The sequence below is a fragment of the Mytilus californianus genome, unplaced genomic scaffold (genome assembly GCF_021869535.1).
Source record: "Mytilus californianus isolate M0D057914Y unplaced genomic scaffold, xbMytCali1.0.p SCAF_2, whole genome shotgun sequence".
NCBI classification, from domain to species: domain Eukaryota; kingdom Metazoa; phylum Mollusca; class Bivalvia; order Mytilida; family Mytilidae; genus Mytilus; species Mytilus californianus.
In genome coordinates, this window is record NW_026262668.1 from 123,733,428 (window position 1) to 123,756,307 (window position 22,880).

Below are 22,880 nucleotides of genomic sequence, written 5' to 3' on the forward strand. Positions count from 1 at the left end.
GTTTTATTTGGTTTATTCACTGACGAGCAATTGTACATTTAATTTGTGTCCCGTTTTAAACGTTCTGTCAGTTTTGTATTTTCTCAAAACTTATGTAAACTGCAGCTGGTGTCACTATTTGGACAGGAACTAATTGCCTTTCTAGATCCCATATGATCACCCTACAGTTTAATTATAGTTGGGGTAGGTGTGGCTAAGTGTTTAGATTTTTGTGTAATATATGTGAAATTTAGGTGCTGTAAGAAAGTTTTGCCAGTCCTTTCACCTATTTGCCAGAACTTCTTTTTAATAAAAATAAAAAGCAGTTTCCATATTTAAGATATACCCCAAAACCTTGAGGTTTATAGGGTGGTTTATAATGACGGAGACCACATTCAACTTAAATTTACAAATAATTCTGCAACATCAAGTAAATAAATGACAATGTTATACTGCACTTGCCAATAAGACAACTATCTTAAGCATCTAGAAAAATTAGACCAAAACAAAGAAAGTGTCAAGCTGCATTGACGTAAAAAACGGATATCGTGTATTCACTCATCAACTAAAATGAAAAAAATAATATATAAACTGTTTTCGTTTAATTCAATTTACACAAATCTGGGTTAAGTTGTCCCTTATCAGAACTTTTGGTTTCCGATGCTTTCAAACTACATATCATGTCATAATTGATTTGGCCTTTCACTTTTTCCAACTGATTTCGTTTTTGACGGAACCCCGTGTTTATCGCTCTAGCAATGTTCTCGTTATGGTACGCAAACACGCCCGAGCGTTCAATGGCCGCTTCCTAAAATCACTAGCTGAGTCTTGTTATCATCATAACTTTCCCTCAGCTATCAAAAAGAAGCCGAAAACATGCTTCTATTCAATATTTTACCGGACATTTACTTTCGTTTTAATTCATTGTATGTTATGATAAGTCCCGAGCAATTCGAAAAAATATGACAGCATGTCACACGCTAATTGGATAAACACCGAGAAGATCGAAAAGTTTTCATAAACACGTGTACCTTTTGAGCAACGGAAAATTCCAACAAGGACCCATTACAGCTACTTGATGCAGGGCTCTATTTTTAGAACGAAAGGACATTTCCAATTATTACTATATATATATAAAAATATTAATTTTCGCGAACCATTTAGGTCACGGAAATTCCATTTTTTGCCATCAGTAAGGAGAGTTGTACAAATAATGTGAATACACAGAACCCCGATCAATTCATCTTTTGCTAAAAATATTTATCATTTTCTGTTTTATATCTCCTAACATCATTCCATTTTTCTCTAATTTCGATTAAAATATGCCAAAACCTGCAGTAAAAATAGATGTATGCCCCAAATAAACATTCCCCGATTGGTTGAACTACTATGGCGTCAATGTAAAGCAACGAAAGCCTCGATTTAAAGCACACGCTTCCCAAGATTAAGGAGAGTTGTACAAATAATGTGAATTCACAGACCCCCGATCCAATTTATCTTTTGCTAAAAGTGTTCATCATTTTCTGTTTTGTATCTACCAACAACATTCCATTTTTCTATAATCCCGATTTAAACATGTCGAAACCTGCAGTAAAAATAGATGTATGCCCCAAGTAAACATTCCCCGATTGGTTGAAAAGCTGTGGCCTCGATCTAAAGCAACGCAAGCACACGCAAAAATTTCCGTTGATATGTTGAACTTCGACCCCGGGATTCAGCCGATTCACATAGAGATTTTCTTGCGCTCAAATGTAATTCTAAGTGAAGTATACTGGTAAAGTAAAATTATATTCTTTTACAGAAATATTTACACATTTTATCATTAATGTATTGTCATGCTTCTGCATATTTACGCTGAGCTTTAGTAAAATATAATTCTATACAAATTTTGTTACGTCAAGCATTAAGAGTAAGAATATAATTCGCGCCAAATCAAGAAAATAATCTGTGTCACCAAATAAGTTTATCAGCATCTTTCTGAAATTTTCCAACAGAAAATAGCGTTAATTATAGATAAATTTTGGTGAGTATTACATTAAATATTATAAAAATAGATTTACGCGACGACTGTAATCAAGTAAGGGTAAATAACGCAAACGATAGCGAATAAAAGCGTTAAGAACCCATGTTTTTGGCATATAATTTGGTTTTCCTTTGAATTAATTGGGTTATTGAACCCTGCAATGGGCAATTGCATTGGGTTTTTAATTATTTTTATTGCGTGATCACGCAAATACGTAGCTTATCTGGAGCTCTGTATGAGGTCTGAAAATTGTAGGTATCAAGCCAGTGCCATTACGGTTTTGATTGCATGAATGTAATCTCTACCCTACAACACTGACCTAAAATTGAAACTCAATGAAGTTTCATAAAATATTACTGATGATTCATTAGTAGAATTAAGGTTTTCATTCCTGATTTTATGAAAGCATATAAGATTTGGAATGGGCAAATTTTCTAAAACAATTAAACAAGATCTGGTTTATATTCTATACTATGTTTCAATAGCTAACCTTGTTTTTTTATTGGAAAGTCAACTCCAAAGAAATCTTCATAGAGTGTTAAGGTGTCAGCTCCTGTTTTTAAGGCTAATGCAGTCTGATTCAAAGTTTCTGGTGTAGACCATGCTCTATACTAAAATCAATACAAAATTTTATTCAGTAACTGGTGTAGAATATGCTATTAAAATTACAAAAACATCATTCACCATTTCTGGTGTAGCCCAAGCTCTATACTTGGAAGAAAACACACAATATGTATATTGTAATTTATGCTCTACATTAAATATATAATACAATATCACAATTGGATATTTCTGGTGCAGCCTCTAAACAAAAGCCAACACACAAACATTTCCCACAATTTACATGTGACACATACAATATGCAAATATCTTGTTCAAATTCACTATTCAATCATGATCCTTGTTTTGTGTGCATTTGTCTATTCTTACCTATTTTCCTCCATTTTTTGCTTTAATTTTCTAACTTTATTGTTGTATTCATATAGAAGATCAGGGTCTGATACATTTGAGTAGATTTATATTTGCGTTATTTTTCTACTCACAAAAGTTGAAAAAAATAATTGGTTTACAGTGATTTGAAAAATTCCTTGAAGTCCTTTCTCTGTATTCAATCTATTTTTTAACTTACTATAACATGAAAAATTGTTCTCTAAAAATGATTTCAGGAAAGTTGTCCAGAATTCTTTTCTGGTTCTTTGACAAGGTTTGATATGCTCATTCTTTTAAACTTTCTGTGTAGTGTTTATTGATCTATTGTTTTATTTATTGCCTTTTTTTTCTTTTGTCATAAATGTTACAGGTCTTTCTGTAGCTAATAATTTTGACTGATCCCTTGGAATCTTCCTATTTTTTTCACATGTTGGTTTACTGAATGCATAGTTGCACTGATGTATTTATTGATGGCTTTTGAATAACATGTCAACATGATCTGATGCAAGGAACTCAGTACCAAACCATAATACAAATGTACTAACAAAATTAGTATGAAGTTATTATTTTATAATGCCTCTATATATATAAACTTACCTTTATACCATTTTTAGTTGTAGTTTGTGTATACTGGAAATCACATACAATAATGGCGAGTAGATAGGTAGACATGTTTGGTGACAAGGCATATTCATCTGCTACAAACCCATCTACACTGTAAGTGACAATTATATTCAAGATTAATATATCATATACCTAGCTCTTTTAAAATTCAATTAGTCAGCCTCATACAAAATCATGTTCAGAGCATCTCCTTGTTTACTCAACAATGCACTGCCTTACATGGCAATTAGTTTCAATAAATTTAGAAAATTAAACTTTACAAAACATTGAGAACCTAACAGAAAATAAATTTATTTATTACTATCTTCTAAAACTTTGATCTTTTTTGTCACGGTACTGGAGTGATACAGATTTTCTCATTTGAGTAGACAGAGAATTTGCCTAGGAAAACAGCGATAAACAGATTATCAATGGTCTTTCAAATTCGAGGATGTTTCTCAGCTACATCTCATCTCAGATTGTAGCTGACAAACACTCTCTCATTTGAAATACCATTGACAATCTACAATTGATACCAAAGGGATATCCAAACTCATATTAGGTCGAAAACAAATTGAAAATGCCATGGCAAAAAACAATGAAAAGACAAACAACAGTATACAAAACACAACATAGAAAACTAAAGACTGAGCAACGTATAACACACTAAATAAACAGGGGTGATCTAAGATGCTCCGGAAAATTAGCTTACCAATATGGAACAAAACTTTACGACAAAAGAGATGATTTCAGCTTCCCAATTGTGAACTTTCCATTTTTATGTAGCAACATTCCAGCAGCCCCTGCATACGGAGTATATATCTCCAAATTGATACGATATTCCAGGGCTTGTATTTCCTATCATGATTTCCTTGATAGAGGATTGCTGCTCACAAGGAAGCTATTAAACCAAGAGTTCCAAATGGTGAAGTTGAAATCATCCCTTCGTAAATTTTACGGACACCATCACGAGTTGGTTGACTGTTATGGAATAACCGTTTCACAGATGATATCGGATATGTTCCTAATGTCGTAACTACAATACCCTTCCCTTTTCACGAATGTGACCTACCGAATTAGACTATTCACCAGATTTGTAATAACATAAGCAACACGACGGGTGCCACATGTGGAGCAGGATCTGCTTACCCTTCCGGAGCACCTGAGATCACCCCCAGTTTTTGGTGGGGTTTGTGTTGCTTAGTCTTTAGTTTTCTATGTTGTGTCATCTGTACTATTATTTGTCTGTTTGTCTTTTTATTTTTGGCCATGACGTTGTCAGTTTGTTTTCGATCTATGAGTTTGACTGTCCTCTGGTGTCTTTCGTCCCTTTTTTGGTACCAAATATCATGAAGCTCTGATGTGTAGTTTCTGCCACAATATCAGAATTAACAGGATCACATCAATTATTCTTCACATGCATCTTACCTTGGAACACCAGTTTTCTCCTGTGGCATATTACTCAAGCTTACTCTGTCTGGTTTCCTTAATAAAGTCACCTTGAACTGTGCCTTAAGTTCAGGCTCATCAAAACAAGGGAAAGCTCTCCTGGCATCTGTTGATTCAAACTGTGTAGTGGCTAGATATCTGAAACAACAAAATACAAAATAGCATGATTTTATTCACAAAAAGAGTGTGCAACATGTTTAGTTTTAGGGCTGATTCTGAAATATATATTTAAGGGTTGGACAAAAGCTAATCAGTTGTCTTGAAAATATACTGGACAAGTATTACCTTAGTAAATATTTTTAAAATCTGAAGATAATTTGTTTGATTTCTAATGTTTCTCTTAATATAGTATGGTAAAGTTTTAGTTTATGACTATACATATTGGTTTTCTCTTAATATAGTGTGGTAAAGTTTTAGCTGATGACTATACATATTGGTTTTCTCTTAATATAGTGTGGTAAAGTTTTAGCTGATGACTATACATATTGGTTTTCTCTTAATATAGTGTGGTAAAGTTTTAGCTGATGACTATACATATTGGTTTTCCCTTAATATAGTGTGGTCAAGTTTTAGCTCATGACTATATTTTCTCTTAATATAGTGTGGTAAAGTTTTAGCTGATAAATATACATATTGGTTTTCTCTTAATGTAGTGTGGTAAAGTTTTAGCTGATGACTATACATATTGGTTTGCTTCAGTTTTGCATTATTGGATTATTAGATCAAAAAATTCTGAATACAAATCAATATTTTAATCAATACTTAATTTATTGACTCAGTCTGTCTGTGAAGCTTTGTTAAGGTAAATATTTTTCTTTTCTATTTTCAATCTTTTAACATCTTCCTAACAGTACCTAATGACCCCTAACAAGTGATATTTTATTGGTATTACTTTCTAGCTGAAGATAACTTACACAGTCTGGTCACCTCTTTTGTATGAACTGAGATAAAGTCCAGCTAGAACTTTATTAGACAGGGGACTAGTGAAAGACATCTCTAAAATGTATGTTTTCCTAGCTTGCAAATTTGCATCTACATTAACAATAAGAAACTCCCGTTCCTTGTCTTCTGCAAGACTAACCACGGTTGGTAATGTTCCAACATGATCTGAACTGCTGATTGTCACTGTGGACTCATTCACTGTTAAATCCACAGCATGAAGTGTTATATTATTTGTTTCCACTGTACACTCTATTTCTATCCTCACACTTCCTTCTGTTGAGAATGTGGATGGGTCAGGTCCATAAAAATCTGGTTTCAGTGTCAAATTGTATATTTTTGGTATTAAAGATCTTGGTAGTCTTACGTTATCAACTTTGTGGGGTGTTGGATGTACACCTAGCCATTTCTTAATGTCATTATAATTGTTTTTCATCCATCTGATGTTTGACTCTGTGTTTTCAATAGCTTGTTCGAATGCTCTAGCTCCAGGACCTAGGTCCGATTCTGAAGCTAAAAAGTCTTTTAACTGTAAAAAAAAAAACCCACATAATTTATAAACTAGGGTTTTTTTTATCAAATAAAAACTTAAATTAGTACTTTTCAGAAAATTAACAAAAAATGTTACTTTTTTTGCTCATCAACAAATTCGCAAACAAAGTTAATGGAAAGATGGAACAAATTTTACTTATGAAAATTGCCAGCAGCTTTTACTAACATATTAATAGAACTACGGGTTTCTAATGGAAGTTTTTGTTGCATGTCTTAAAATAAGTAAACTTAACTTCTTACAATAAATTAGAACATAATTAGAACTAACAAGAAACCAAAAATACTTCAAAAGCAGTGCAAAATGCATTGGTTATAGATTCCATCACTTACTTTTTAAAATTGAAAATAAGTTAAAAATTACAACAGACCTGGTTTATACAAGATAAAGGAATAATGATGTGACTGAAAATGAGACAACTATACACCTAAAAACAAAGTTTATAATCATTAATAAAATTTAAGTGATAACTTCAACCAAGTTTTAAAGATAAAAAACTGGTTGAGTTCATAACTGTGTTAAACAACCTGGAAAACAGCTTTAACTTTAACTTTGTATGAGTGAGATATTAGGAAAAATCTGGTTTAGTTCAAAATCAGTGTTAAATGCCATGAATATAGCCCTTAATACAAAATCAGTAAGAAATTACAACAAACCTGGTCTATAATCAGTATCAAATACCTTGCTTATTGCTTAACTAACTTTGTAAAAGATTTAAGCCATTAATACAATAAAACAAACCTGGTCTAGTTCATAATCAGTGTTAAATGCCTTGGTTATTGCTTGAACTAACTTTATAAAAACACCAAATCCTCCAGCATACCTGAAAACATATACACCTATTGTATATCATATAAAAACAGCAATAAAATAAATTGTTACTACATCAACGATTTTTTTTCATGGCATATACTGAAAAATTGTACTTAAATATCCAATTTACTTAATATCATATACACCTATTGTATATCATATAAAAACAGCAATAAAATAAATTGTTACTACATCAACGATTTTTTTTCCTGGCATATACTGAAAAATTGTACTTAAATATCCAATTTACTTAAATGCATTTTTAACAATATTTTAAGTTTTCTTTTTGTATTAAAAATAGGTCTTTTTGGGGAACAGTAGTTACAAAATAAGGTAAATAGTATAAATGCCTCTAGATGTCTTGGTTTTTTTGTTGCTCTATCATTGACATATACCACACATCTCCCTTTATTCATAGTCTAGTCCTAGAAAGTTTTATATAGGATGGAACATAGTAGTGTATGTTTCATGTCGATCAGTCCAAAAAATGCATCAATCTTGCATACCAACACCTTGTAAAGTCTTCCTTTCATCACTGTTAATGAACTTTGAAATACTAAAATGTATCTGGTGGAATATAGTATTACCTAGGAAAATGTCATTGTTCTTAAATACTTACGTATCTCTAATGAAATCCCAGTTCTGATAGAAGAATTCTTTAGCCAGATATTTTCCAACTGAATTATCTGCCACTTGCATGATAACATAAGGAGCATCTTGCTTTCTGATCTCATTAGGGTCAGAAGTCATCTCTAATAATCTGAAATGAAATCAGATCCTTGAAAATAGTATTACATGTACTTATACGAACTACTGACCCATTCCACAGACCTCTCAGAGATATGAGGAGGTTATCTTGAAATGTATTTGTATCATTTGTATTATATTTATAAATATCCTGGAGGAAGTCTTAGATCAACAAAAATATATTGTACTAATTCACTGATTGTTGTTGGGAATCATCAACACAGGTTCAGAAAGAGTGAAAACTAAATAAATACATCAAATTAGAAGGTTGACCAGGGTTAATTGACTGTAGCTTGCTTGCTTAACACCTAGTCATAAATCAATCTTGGATATTCAGGATGAGAACAGATTAACTAATTACCACAACAAGTTGCTTTCTTTAAAAAAAGAAATGCAATCGTAAACCTAAATGCTTGTTTGGCATTAAATATCAGATAACCGTTTATTAAAGATACATCGTTTTACATTATTTTTGTTGTATAAGAATTAGAAACTGACATTGATTGTTCATGTAACAACTGTTCAATGTGGGGTGAAATATTCTTGTTAAAGGAATCATTTTTTGTATCTCCGCTCTCCCGATAGACAACATGCTAAGTCACCCACTGGATGTTCCATTCTAAGGTACTGTTTTTTTTTTAAATAAGAGTTAGTTTTCAGGCTAAAGTTCGAATGCAAATGTGAAGAAATTTAATCAATTAATCATGATCATTATTTGTTTTGTAGCCAGTTTGAAAATAGTTAAAAATTCTAAGCTGCATTCTTTTTGATAATCCCAAACTAAAACCATTTTTTTTTAAAAACGTATCAAACTGGTTTATAAATATATATATTTGTTAAAATATACTTTTTCACTTTTTTGGACTTTTGGAAAATGTTGTTTGTGCTGTATTTAGACCCCTCTACTAAGCATTTGTTTTGCATGCACACGTATAAAAATTGCGGTTTTTATCCAACGCAATCATAGGTTTGAACATTGTTTTCAATTTAGACTTGTATATATATATATAATGAATGACTGAATAATAGCCAACGATAAATCTTATATTATATATATTAATATTAATGGTTTATATACATATAACTACTCTAAATATCATAACAACAATGTTAAATCTGCAAATTGCGGAAGCAAATTTTTGTTTTTTCCTCGCCGAAATACTTATAGATAATTACATTTAATGTTTTCTTTTTCTAATATTGCTTTTTTTTTGTTGTTTGGTCATTGGCTATCATATTCATGATATTTTTGATTAATTTATAAATACCATGCACGGGCAACAAACTCAAACCAAGCTTTTGGAGTGAAACAGTTTGAAACCGGAACTTTTTACTTTTTCAAACGAATCTCACTTTTTTATTTCTAGCTTGTCCTTTTGTTAATTAGCCCAAATAAAAAGAAGCTGTAGCTTTGTTGTTTTTATACGACTGTGTGATAGACACTGAGAAGGAAGCAGGAATGAAAAGGCCAATGCAGTATACATGTAGTTCAGTACGCAATTTAAAAAAAAAATGTTATTTTTGCAATCGACTGTCCGTTGAATACGGATATTGATTTTCATTTTAAGAAAAATAATTTGTACTAAGCTGGGTTTTTTATGTGTGTTTTTATTTTGCTTACAACATATCGTCCTAATTTTTTCAGAAAACACGCTCTGGGCCTCTGTCAACTAGACCTCTAACTTGACTTATGAATACAGATTGCCACAACTCCTTGTAAATGAATTGACGGAAATTCCCAAAACTTCATCTATAAGACTTATAAGACACAAAGCTGTGCACCTGCTACATTATGTTTTAACTAGCTTTATTTGGGGAGGGGTTTCACATGACAAAAACAAAAGAATGGATTTTTCCATTTATAACTATACTTTTTGGAGAGGGTTGTCGACACAGGTCAGTGTCCCTTTGAAAACTCACCCCTCATTCCTCCCCTCCCCCCCCCCCCCCCCCCAAACAAAAGAGAAGAAAAAGGGATCTCTGACTTGATAAGATAATCAGCACTAAATAAGTACCTAAACAATATTGCTAATCTTTTCTCAAAAACAACATACCAGTAGTAATTTACAATAGTTTTCGATGGCAAACATCGAGGAATATATCAAACACCATTTTTGTTTATCGCAATGACCATAAGTTTTAAAGAATTAGAAATTGTTCGTGAATCGTTTTATATAGATCTATAGAATAATTTTAAGGAATTAATCTAACGCGTATTCATCAATCAACTGTTTTGATATGACATAATTTTGCATTAAATTGGCCAGACACTAATAATACTGTATTATATTTCACTGATTTAACACACCAAAAAAGTGCCTTTTTAATTTCGTCTTAATTTCAAGGGTTAACTGGCATTATTTTCATGTAAGATTGATGAAAATTATGGACATATGGTATGATTGCCAAATAGACAACTATCCAATTACTGGCAACCGTATGGCTGTACTTTATTCTGTTAAGAATCTAAACGCTGCTTAAATGGACTGCGCTCTTTTTTTTATTTCACTAAAAAATGGCCAAATTTTATTTCTATTCACTGACAGTCACTTTTTTTCGCTTAAAATCTTATCCCAGATGGGAGCACAGCTTGTGCTTCAGAAAACTTCACACATCATCTTTTATCAATTAATTACTGATGCAGGATATCTGTGACAAAATGTATTAGTATAATAGTCCCAGAGGATATCAAATATATATATATATATATATAGTCTCGATATCATAGGTTTGAACGTTGTTTTCAATATAGACTTGTTATTTTTTTTCCGTTTGGGCTTGTATTATATTTGCCTTCGGGTTTATATGATCATCCTATTTCGACTCTTCAAAATTCAAGAGTCAATCCCAAATTGAGGTAAATTATATGGCCTTCCAAATACCGTTTCGATTCCTAACATCACTGAAGAGACATTAATTGTAAAAATCCGGATATGGTGTACAAATTTTTGCACCTCATGTTTGCGGTATACCATCTTTTCCGCAAATTTATTGTTTTCTGTTTGGTATTAAATTGATAACTAAGATCCATTTTGTTACATCTGTGATCCGTTTATTTGGCAATCGCCATGACAGTTAGCAGGGTTTAAGTACATCCGTTGTTCGACCTGCTAGTCAAATGCGTTTTGTTAAAATATACTTTTTTACTTTTTTGGTCTTTTGAAAAATGTTGTTTGTGCTGTATTTAGACCCCTCCCCTCTACCATGAAATTTGTTTTGCATGCACACGTATTAAAATTGCGGTTTTTATCCAACGCAATCATAGGTTTGAACATTGTTTTCAATTTAGACTTGTTTATATATTCTCGATAAACACTTATCTCTTCAACAACGGTATAACGGTAATGAATATTCATTAGATCAATTAATTACCTATTACGCAGGTGGTCGTAGAAAAGAACAGAGATGTATTCCGAAAAAGACTTCAGGTGTTCCGAAAGACTACGGAGGTCGTCCAATATATACTGCGTAAACCCTCAGGGGTTTACGCAACAAGAAGGCTCTGCAATGTAGGTCAACCAGGGTGAAGGGCAAATAAGTTGGATTGTTAATGGAAAATGAGTGTTTGTTTGATAAGGGCAGAAATTTTGCCTTGAAAGAGGACACTTTCAGCCTCAGCTGTTGCAAGGGTTCCTTAACATTAAAGTTCTTACACTTCCCACTGAACAAAGCTAAGCTGCAATTCTAAATATATGGCACAACCAGACACCCCTCATTCAGCATTAGTTTTACTAGCAGACAGAAATAATTGAACCAAAATACAATCACATAAAAATCACTATAAAGGACTTTCTCTGTCATTAAATAAGCAGTTTTATATAGTTCATAGTGTAAGTGTTTCATGGAACAGTCATGTTTATGTTGCATTGCAATGTCTCTACATAAATGACCTACTTGTTAATAATCCATGCTTCTTTGGTACATGACAGGGCAGACTGAAGAAGGGACTTTTCTGATACGACTGGGGCTATTTTGTACTGATTGTGAACAAAATTCCACTCCTCTATGCCACCATCAGCCACTCCAGTACAATAGACTGTGCCTTTAATGTTAGGATTAATCCTGAAATATTTCATGGTGTGAAATGCCATATATACTTTTATGAAGCAAAAAAATTAAAATATCTCCAGGCTTTTTTCTTTGCGCTATGCTGTATTTCCTGTAAATATATACATTTATTTCATAATAAAAGAACAGAGTACCAATGTCCCCCACGTTGCACATATTTTATCTGTTCAAGGGATATAACTAAAGAAAACTTTTATTGTTGTTCTTTGAAACTTTTTATTAATAATATCTTAGAGAAATGAAGGCTTGAGAGCAAATGCAATGCCATTTCCGATATAAGTAATATTTCCAAAGGGCATAACTCTTTTAAAAATATTTGATCGGCACTTATTTTTGAATTTGTTCGAGACATTGCTTATATAAACCTATGATATAAGTTTCATAAAAATCTGGCAAGAATTAATGCAGTTTTCCATATAACTAATATTTCAAAGGGGCACAACTCTTAAAAACAGTTGATCAGCACTGATTTTTTATCTTGTCCCAGACATCGCTAATATAAATCTATGATATAAGTTTTTAAAATCTGGCAAGAATTGTACACTGGAGAGAGCTAACAAGACCAGACAGATAGATGCACAGATGGGTGAAAGGAAGCCTGGTGTTTCTATGTCTCCAGCAATGCTTTTCACAGGGGACTATTAAGCTGTTTACATTAAACATTTTACGGTAAATTGTAACAGGAGTAGTAAGATGTATGTCACCATATATTTGGTTTTTAGATTTATGCGGACTTTAATTTAGAACAATGTCTCAATGACAACTATGTCTATTTATTTTGATATTCTGAAGCAATAACTCACACATTATTTTCAGGATTTTTCATCCACTGATTGAACAATGTCTTGGCTTTTGAAACACAAGATTCTTCTCCATATGAACAGGCTGCTCCGACAAATGTTCTCACTGCATATCTGTAATTAGATGTAGCAATATAGAAAACTTCTAAATTTTAACACCTGCAATTTATTTAAAATCATAATTTCCTTTGCAGGCTATTCATTTTCACAAAAGATTTTCGAAAATATCAATGACAATAAAAATAAATAGAAAAAAATCAATTTAAGGTAGTACCAAACACCTTGATTAAAATTAATTTGGTTCGTTTAATTTTCATAAAATTTTGACAAATAATTTACTTTGACAAAAATCTAAAAATTTCAAAAAACTTGAACCTCACACTTTATCGGAAAAGTTTCATTGGATATATAACAGTTTGACAAACACTAATTTTGATCATTGAGAAGCTTAATATTTCCTTAACAATAGAACGGGATTAAAACGTTCAGCTGATTTTTACAGAGCTGTCTCCCTGTAGTGTTATGTACCACCTTAATGCATCCACAGTGAACAGAGTAAAAAAGTGTTTGGTGTATGATGGTTAATCAGTATCATTGATGTTCCAAATAATATTTTAAAAAGCAAATATACAGAAAAAAATTTGGTTCTAGAGAAACAGGCTTACTAATATAAGAAACTGCTTCGCTGAGCGCAGCTGGATACGCCCGCAGAGGTCCAACCCTGAAAAGTTGGGGCAAAAATGGACACAATATTCAAGCTTGATACAGGTCTTAATTTGGATTGTATTAAATATTTGACATATTATAAGTTTCTGAATAAATGTAGTCAAAGAACTTGAAATTGGTTATATGAATTGAATTTATATTCAATTAAAGATTTCTTGCTGTTGTGCGATACACTGTGCTGTTGCGGAATACTTAGTAAATCTGTTGTCAGACTATAAACAATCAAAGTTCAATTAATTCTCAATGTCATATTAGAAATTTATGAAAATGTAAAAGGAGCTTACATCAATAGATATAAACAGTTCACCAAAGTTTCATGAGAATTGCTGACAGCATTTTTGAGTTATTGTCCGAAAACTGGAAAATCCCCCCTTTTTAAATGAATAAAACACCATAACTCAGAAATGTAAAATGTAAAATTTATAAAATTCTAAACGGAGCTTACATCAATAGATATAAACAATTCACCAAAGTATCATAAGAACTGCTGAAAGCATTTTTGATTTTTTGTCCGAAAACTAGAAAATCCCCCTTTTTTATGAATAAAACCCTGTAACTTGGAAACGAAAAATCTAAGATATATAAAAATCGAAAAGGGAGCTCATGTCAATAGATATAAACAATTCACCACAATTTCTTTCAAGTTGGTGAAAGCATTCTTGAGTTATTGTCCGAAAACTGGAAAATCCCCCTTTTTTTAATGAATAAAACCCTACAACTCGGAAACATAAAATCTAAAATTTATAAAAAACGAAAAAACAGAGCTCACGTCAATAGATATAAACAATTCACCGAAGTTTTATGCAAATTGGTTAAAGCGTTTTTGAGTTCATGTCCGACATGTTGACGACGGACGGAACAGACGGACAGACGGATGTAGGGATGGACGGACAACGGTATACCATAATACGTCCCGTAAACGGGCGTATAAAAATTAGCAATAACAGTACCATCAGAAGCACTTACATTTCCAAATGTGTCAGGTTTGAGAACTCTAATTCATGTTCATTAAATGGTGCTGAAACTTTGGCTTTCACAAAATTCTGAAAACACAAAAAAAACATAAATTATTTAGGATTTTTTCAACCATTTTAAACTAATGTATTTGGTAAAACATACACTGAATTAGTACACATTTTTGTTTAGGGTCCAACTGAGGCCCACCTCCGGGTGCAGAATTATCTCGCTGTGTTGAAGACCCATTGGTATAAATAATATCGAAGGGTAGATGCCAAGAAGCTTTTTAACCTAAGCAACAAATAACAAAGCCCTATGAATGTAATCTGAACTAAGATACTGTTTCCTATTAGTATATAAATTTACCTGGAAATCACCAAATGTCTCTGTTTTTGACAACATGTCGTCAACATATGCAAGTTCTCTTGTTGCAGCTGCCCAAGGGACATAATCCATCTCTTTATCTAAATAGTTCAGCGTCTCTAAGGCAATTGTTACTGGCAGCTCTTCAGCTCTGTAAATAAATTGGATAGTAATAGATCTTGGTATAAAATAAGAAGATGTGGTATGATTGCCAATGAGCCAACTCTCTACCAGACAAAATGATTTTGCAGTAAGCAACTATAGGTCACTGTACAGCCTTCAACAATGAGCAAAGACCTATTGTAAGGACACTGGTATATTATTGAAGAAAATATGTTGACCTTAAGATGTCTTTTGTGGTTGTTTGGGTTTTTTTGGCTGTGTCATTGATGAATACCTCATTAGATCTCCTTTTATTCCTCTTTACAATAATCTTTAAACACATTTATGTGTTTGGCCTATAATCATCAAGGATTTTCAATGTAATATCAATTGTTATAATAGTTCTTAGATTATTTTATTTTTCATGGTAATCAATTGTACAAGCAAAAGAAAGGGATAGTTATTTTCATTATCAAATTTTATAACACTCAAATGGAAGGGTTATATGAATTGCAACATTAGCTTATTTCAAAGGGATTTTTCTAAAGTGACATGTCAAAATTTTACAAAAAACTAAATACAAAAGTAGTTTGTTAAAATCTAATGTAGCCAGAATGGAATGTCATCAGGCATATTATTTTTATGTTATCAGACTTAAATGTTTTGAAGCATACTGATGCTTTAAGATGTTCAAGTCTGGCGACAATAAAGTTATAACAAAGTAATAATGTATTTCTTTAACAGGTACTTTTTATTCTCATAGTTTCAAGAATTAAACATCGACAAATGTAAATTAGTTCATTTTGTGGTCAAATTAGACTCTTGTGTAAAAATAGAACCACAATGTAACTTACTTTGCCAGATTCCATGCATCATTTATAATTTGGCCTCTGTTGATGACAGGAATTTTCTATCAAGTAAAGAGAAAATTTTCTAGATAACAAAATATAACTAACAATCTGTCATATTTAAAGACAAGACGGTACAGCAATGAATTTCATGTTATCTGTTTTCACAGAAATATTTCGACTATTTCGATTCATGTTTTAAATTATATTGACGATAAAAGCTTACAAATACTGTTGACTAATGTTTGCAGAAACACAAGCTCACAAAAAGTATGTATATATATATATACCTTGTCATCTAGTTTCAGTACCTATGACAGCATTTAAGTGTTATGCAAACTATGTATATTTGTTTCAGTGTGTGCATTTCAGTTGTTGTATATGCCTTGTGATAATCATTCAGTGTGCGTATGAGTTCTTTCAAGTCCTTTGTAATATATTGTTATACATACTCTGTGATCTTGTTTCAGTGTATGATTGAGCTTGTGTAATGTATACTTTGTAATCTTGTTTCACTGTAAGTGTGAGCTTGAGTTAGGTAAACTTTGTAATCTTGTTTCAGTGCATGTGTGAGCTTGCGTTAGGTATACTTTGGAATCTTGTTTCACTGCAAGTGTGATCTTGAGTAATGTATACTTTGTAATCTTGTTTCACTGTAAGTGTGAGCTTGAGTTAGGTATACTTTGTAATCTTGTTTCAGTGTACTGTAACTTCTGGATTTATTTTCGATTGAAATTTTGAGATCCAAATTGGGAAAAATTTAGGGTTTGTGGTATTTGTGCTGATGAAGATAGTAATTTGTTGTGTTATATGAATTTGTCTGTAACTTAATAATGAATATTACATCAAAAATAGTTTTATTATTTTTAAAGGTTATTTTCCATTCAAAAGTAAGTTCTCTGACTCAATGTCACTAATTTGTGTGGAGTTTATGATGGATTCAATTATCATCACTGCCATATCATCATATTCCTGGCTATATCCTCATTTCCATAAAATATTGTCATATATATCTACTGATCCTCAAATTTCACTCAAAACCATAAAATACTGTGTTGTATATACAGATCCTCAAATTTCCCCGAAAACTATAAAACATCGTCGTTTGTAATTATGAAAATGACTGAAATCTGTTCTTTATTTATAAATAGATAACCAATAAAAAAGCACCAGACTGGGCATATTAAATTTCCACGTTGGAGGAGAAATGAGGATAGTGGAACACATCCATTCTGTAGTCATTTGGGTGCTGCTGCTACAATGAATCCTAATTTTCTTAAATCAATTTTTACTTTGATTCCGTCTCGCATGAAAACTCAATACGTGTTTAGAAATGCCTTGCGAATCCCAACTCATTAAAACATATTTAAGATCGCTATTCCAGCGACCCTGATCTCTCTGGACTTATCTCTTTTAACATGAAAGCTTCTGTCCTTCAGCATGTTTTATTATTGATTTCCCTCCCCTTACTTATATTCCCCTGGTTCAATCATTGAAATTAGATTTCATATGATCAATAAAAAAAAAATTCATGTTTTAGACATTTGTATACGTAAGTCCTGAAAGTTTTATAAGTTTTATATCATGGATTTTTCACTTGTCCCGTCAGACAACTAATATTGTAACTCTTCTTGTCCGACGCTATTGTCCAATTGTCCCTACAATCGGTCTATCCCTGATTTTGTAATCTTGTTTCAGTGTATGTATGAGCTTGAGTTAGGTATACTTTGTAATCTCGTTTCAGTGTAAGTGTGAGCTTGAGTTAGGTATACTTTGTAATCTTGTTTCAGTGCATGTGTGAGCTTCAGTTACGTATACTTTGGAATCTTGTTTCAGTGTTAGTATGAGCTTGAGTTAGGTATACTTTGTAATCTCGTTTCAGTGTAAGTGTGAGCTTGAGTTAGGTATACTTTGTAATCTTGTTTCAGTGCATGTGTGAGCTTCAGTTACGTATACTTTGGAATCTTGTTTCAGTGTTAGTGTGAGCATGAGTTACGTATACTTTGGAATCTTGTTTCAGTGTATGTGTGAGCTTGAGTTAGGTATACTTTGTAATCTTGTTTCAGTGTAAGAGTGAGCTTGAGTTAGGTATACTTTGTAATCTTGTTTCAGTGCATGTGTGAGCTTCAGTTACGTATACTTTGGAATCTTGTTTCAGTGTTAGTGTGAGCTTGAGTTAGGTATACTTTGTAATCTCGTTTCAGTGTAAGTGTGAGCTTGAGTTAGGTATACTTTGTAATCTTGTTTCAGTGTATGTGTGAGCTTGAGTTACGTATACTTTGTAATCTCATTTCAGTGTAAGTGTGAGCTTGAGTTACGTATACTTTGTAATCTCATTTCAGTGTAAGTGTGAGCTTGAGTTTGGTATTCTTTGTAATCTCGTTTCAGTGTATGTGTAAGCTTGAGTTATGTAAACTTTGTAATCTCGTTTCATTCTAAATATGAGCTTGAGTTGAGTATACTTTGTAATCTGGTTTCAGTGTATGTAAGAGCTAGTGTAATGTATACTTTGTTATCCCGTTTCAGTGTATATATGAGCTTGAGTTACGTATACTTTGTAATCTTGTTTCAGTGTAAGTGTGAGCTTGAGTTATGTAAACTTTGTGATCCCGTTTCAGTGTATGTAAGAGCTTGTGTAATGTATACTTTGTAATCTCGTTTCAGTGTAAGTGTGAGCTTGAGTTAGGTAAACTTTGTAATCTTGTTTCAGTGTAAGTGTGAGCATGAGTTACGTATACTTTGTAATCTTGTTTCAGTGTATATATGAGCTTGAGTTAGGTATCATATGGTTTATTGTGTTCATGTGTTTATGTGAGTCATGTTTATATATGGTTTGTGATCTAGTTTCAATGTAAGTGTGAGCTTGAGTTAGGTATCATATGGTTTATTGTGTTCATGTAAGAATTTGATTCATGTTTATATATGGTTTGTGATCTAGTTTCAGTGTATGAAGTAGTTCAATGTAATACATACCATGTAATATAATTTCAGTGCAAAAATGAGGTTGTGTTATGTACAAGTTGTTGTATTATTGGTGTATATATATATTTATATATAATAGATGGTTTTTCAAACAAGAGGGTGTTTCTCGGTATAATCTTATCAAAGAGTGACAGCCCTGAGATGAGATGTGGCCAAGAAACATTGAGTTTGAAAGACCATTGGTAATCCTTTTTCGCTATTTTGCATATGATGTGGTTGATGTTGACATTGAAAACACCACATGCCCCTTAGTTTCTAGTGATAACTTTCTTTTTCAAGCAAGTAGCATGATATGAAAAATTATCACAAAAAAAGATCAAAGGAAAATACACAAAATAGTGATAAATATACTTTGTGATCTAGTTGCATTATCTATGTGAGAACTTGAGTCCTGTGTTACATATTGCTTGTGATCTAGTTCCAGTCTTGTCGTGTATATACTATGTTATCTTGTTACAGTGTAAGAGTGCATGCACGTTAATTATTATATATACCTTGTGATCCCGTTTTCAATGTATTCAATTAAAAGTTCTATGTTATACATGTATATACCTTGTGATCCAGTTTAAGTGTGTTTATGAGTGCATTCCAGTTCTGTATATCATAGTTTACTCTATAGACACCATACTGCTGTAGGTTAAATAAGTACCAACTGTTCTCCGAGGTAGGTATTTTCTGGTTAACTATTTCTGTTAAAGTAATATTCAACTATTACAATCTGGAAAACTATAACAGCAGATTATATCTAGATAGATTACTTTATGGTGCAAGTCAATAAGATATTAATTTCTGGATCCCACATGTCATTCATAAGTTTTCTCATTCATGTTAATTCCTTACATCTATTTACTCCTATATACATATATTACAAATTAAGAGCATCATAACAATGATTGACAAAAAAAAAACGATTTTAAACTTCAGACTTTTGATATAGATTTGATGTTCTGATCAGGGCTTCCAAAATGGTCATTTATTCTGGACATTTATAAATTTACCGGACATTGTCCGTCTGGGAAAAGCATGAAACGGTCATCTACTTTTAGTTTTCAAGGCTTCCTTAAGAGGCAGTCATTTTAACATAATTAAAAAAAAAATTGGAAGTTCGATCTTTTTGACCCAACCTTTTGCCTTAAACAGTCACACATTTCCGGTCATGATGATTAAGTACTATCAAAACAAACCCTACTTTAATACTTTATCATTTTAATCAAGGTTAATTAGTTGTCGGACAGCTGAAATTTACCAGTTCAGACGACAAGTAAACTATTTTGTACCGGACATTGATCTGTCTATCCAAAGTTATTTTCTTACATTTAAGCGGTTTGCATCTAATTAATTTAGTCAGAAAGATTAAAATTGTCAGAAATACGTTTATAAATATGATTTGATGAAAAATTAAAAAAGGTTTTAAACGAAAAATCGTCAGAACCACATTGTTTGAACTAGTACACAAGTGCGCAGGTGGGAAATTTAATTATGCATCCTAATTCTTCAATAAACAGCTGCGCCATGAGCGCATGATACCCGTCGTCTTGTGTGTGAATTTTTATGCAATAAGCATAAATAGTTTCTGACATACGGCGTGCCATGCGAAAACCCCCCTTTTTTTTTTTACAGAAAACTCAATATCTCTAAAATAAAATTTTGAATCACAACCAAAAAGTATACAGATCTTTAGATTAATATAACTAAGAAGTGTGTAAAATTTTAAGCAATAATCATAAATCGTTTTTGAGATACGGCGCGACATGTGAAAACCCCCCTTTTAAAAAAAAAAAAACAATATCTCAAAAATAAAATTTTGAATCAAAACCAAAAAGTATACAGATCTTTAGATTAATATAACTAAGAGGTGTGTAAAATTTTAAGCAATAATCATAAATCGTTTTTGAGATACGGCGCAACATGTGAAAAAAAACACACACCTGTTTTAGTTACTAAGTCCCGTAACTCAAAAAGTTTTAATCTTATTTTCACCAAAAAGTATACAGATCGTTTGACCATCTTAAGAAACAACTATGTTAAGTTTCATGAAATTTCGATAAGTCATTCTCAAGTTACGGTGCGACATGTTTACGCCGGACAGACAGACAGACGGACGGACACCGGACATTTGTATACCATAATACGTCCCAACAAAAATTGACGGGCGTATAAAAATGATAAAATTATCATTGATACCTTTATCTAACGTTCATTTCGAGTATTTTCTTGAAGAAATAACGTGGAAAGAGCTACTTAAACTCAAACGTGCTTTGTAAACGTACACAGATTTTATGTATTCGTCTCTGGTCCATGTTTTATCATTGTCAAGTCAACATCCGGTATTAGGAAATGTGCTTTTTAAAAAACGAAAGTAAAATTTTTGACAACGTTATTTTGCACAAATAAGAGTCTAAGGCAGATATTAGTACACTGATGTTGCACACTTCGAATGATGCACTGTCAATTTAACATTTTACGTCAGAACATGGAGTTTATATCAAAGTAAAGTTTAATATCGTTTTTTAATGTCAATGATTGGTCATATGATGGCCAACTGATTAACATGGTCCATAATTGCCTTTTGTTATTAAGTCTTAAGGGATTAAAATCGGGATAAGACATAAAATGTCTGGCTGGCTCAAATATTTTTTGGAAGCCCTGGTTCTGATATAAACTGTTGCATTGACAGTGCATCATTCGAAATCAGAGTATTAACATCTGCTTTTGACTCTTAATTACTGCAAAATTACATGGTCAGAAACTTTACTATTGTTTTTAAAAAGCACCTTTACCTAATACTTGATGTTGACTTGACAATGGTTAAACAGACCCAAGATGGATAAGTAAATCCGTGTACATTTACAAAGCACAATTCAGTTTAAATAGTTCTTTCCGCATTATTTCTCCAAGAAAATACTTGAAAAGGACATAAGATAAAGGGATCAACAATATTTTCAGCATTTTATTAAGAATTCAGTTGCATAATTAAATCTCACACCTGCACACAAGTGCCTACGTGTACTAGACAACATGGTTTTGTTGATTTTTCACTTAAAACGTTTTTAATACATATTTCTGATTGGCAAAATCATTTTTACTAAATTTATTAGATGTAAACCAGTGAATTTTTTAGAAAATAACTTTAAATAGACTGATACATGTCCAGTACAAAATTGTTTACCTGTCGCCTGAACAGGTAAAATTCAGCTGTCAGACAACTAATTAACCTTGATTGTAATGAGGGGGTATTAAGGATGTATTCTTCTGACATTTCAGTCTCGTTGAAATCTTCTGGAATTATTTCCAAAACATGTGATACAGGTGGAAAATATCAATGAATTTTAAAAATATTATAATCAAACTTAACTTTAGCCAAAATGTTGAGAAAATGGGTGAGGGGTATAAGAAATGATTTTAGCAGACACATGTACATCCCATATCAATTTTTTTCTTTTCAAATTTCTTAGATATGTATTTTTTCAATCATTTATCACAAAGAAGTTGAAATAATATGCTTTTTGTTCTAAACAAGAGGCTCATGGTGGCCATGTTTGTCAATGGATCAAAACTTCGGATACATATTATAAACAAGATACCCTAAGGAACATTTAGTTGAAGTTTGAAGGTAATTGGCCCAGTAGTTTCATAGGAGAAGATTTTTAAATGTTAGCAAACTTGATGAACAAATTGTGTAAAATTGTCTTTAAAGGGCAATAACTCCTTAAGGGGTCAATTGACAAGTATGGTCTTATTAACTTTTTTGTGGATCTTACTTTGCTGAACATTATTGCTGTTTACAATTTTTATCTATCTATAATAATATTCAAGATAACAAAAAACTGCAAAATTTCCTTAAAACTACCAATTTAGTGGCAGCAACCCAACAATGGGTTGTTCGATTCGTCTGAAAATTTCATGGCTGATAGATCTTGACCAATTGAACAATTTTACCCCATGTCAGATTTGCTCTAAAAGTCTTAGTTTTTAAGATATAAGCCAAAAACTACATTTGA

General features: G+C 32.1%; 1 protein-coding gene across 1 annotated transcript in view; it reads right to left on the reverse strand.

The window, feature by feature from the left end:
• The window catches only part of LOC127727793 (uncharacterized), a 117,304-nt gene that overhangs the window by 77,563 nt on the left and 16,861 nt on the right, over nt 1-22,880 (reverse strand). Inside the window, exons 13-24 of the mRNA XM_052234910.1 lie at nt 19,432-19,568; nt 15,904-15,959; nt 14,951-15,098; nt 14,594-14,670; nt 12,905-13,015; nt 11,928-12,095; nt 7,906-8,046; nt 7,215-7,296; nt 5,899-6,452; nt 4,964-5,122; nt 3,530-3,647; nt 2,493-2,613 (exon numbers count right to left, since the gene is read on the reverse strand). Coding sequence (XP_052090870.1) covers nt 2,493-2,613; nt 3,530-3,647; nt 4,964-5,122; nt 5,899-6,452; nt 7,215-7,296; nt 7,906-8,046; nt 11,928-12,095; nt 12,905-13,015; nt 14,594-14,670; nt 14,951-15,098; nt 15,904-15,959; nt 19,432-19,568 — 1,872 coding nt within the window. The remainder of the gene's footprint in view (nt 1-2,492; nt 2,614-3,529; nt 3,648-4,963; nt 5,123-5,898; nt 6,453-7,214; nt 7,297-7,905; nt 8,047-11,927; nt 12,096-12,904; nt 13,016-14,593; nt 14,671-14,950; nt 15,099-15,903; nt 15,960-19,431; nt 19,569-22,880) is intronic.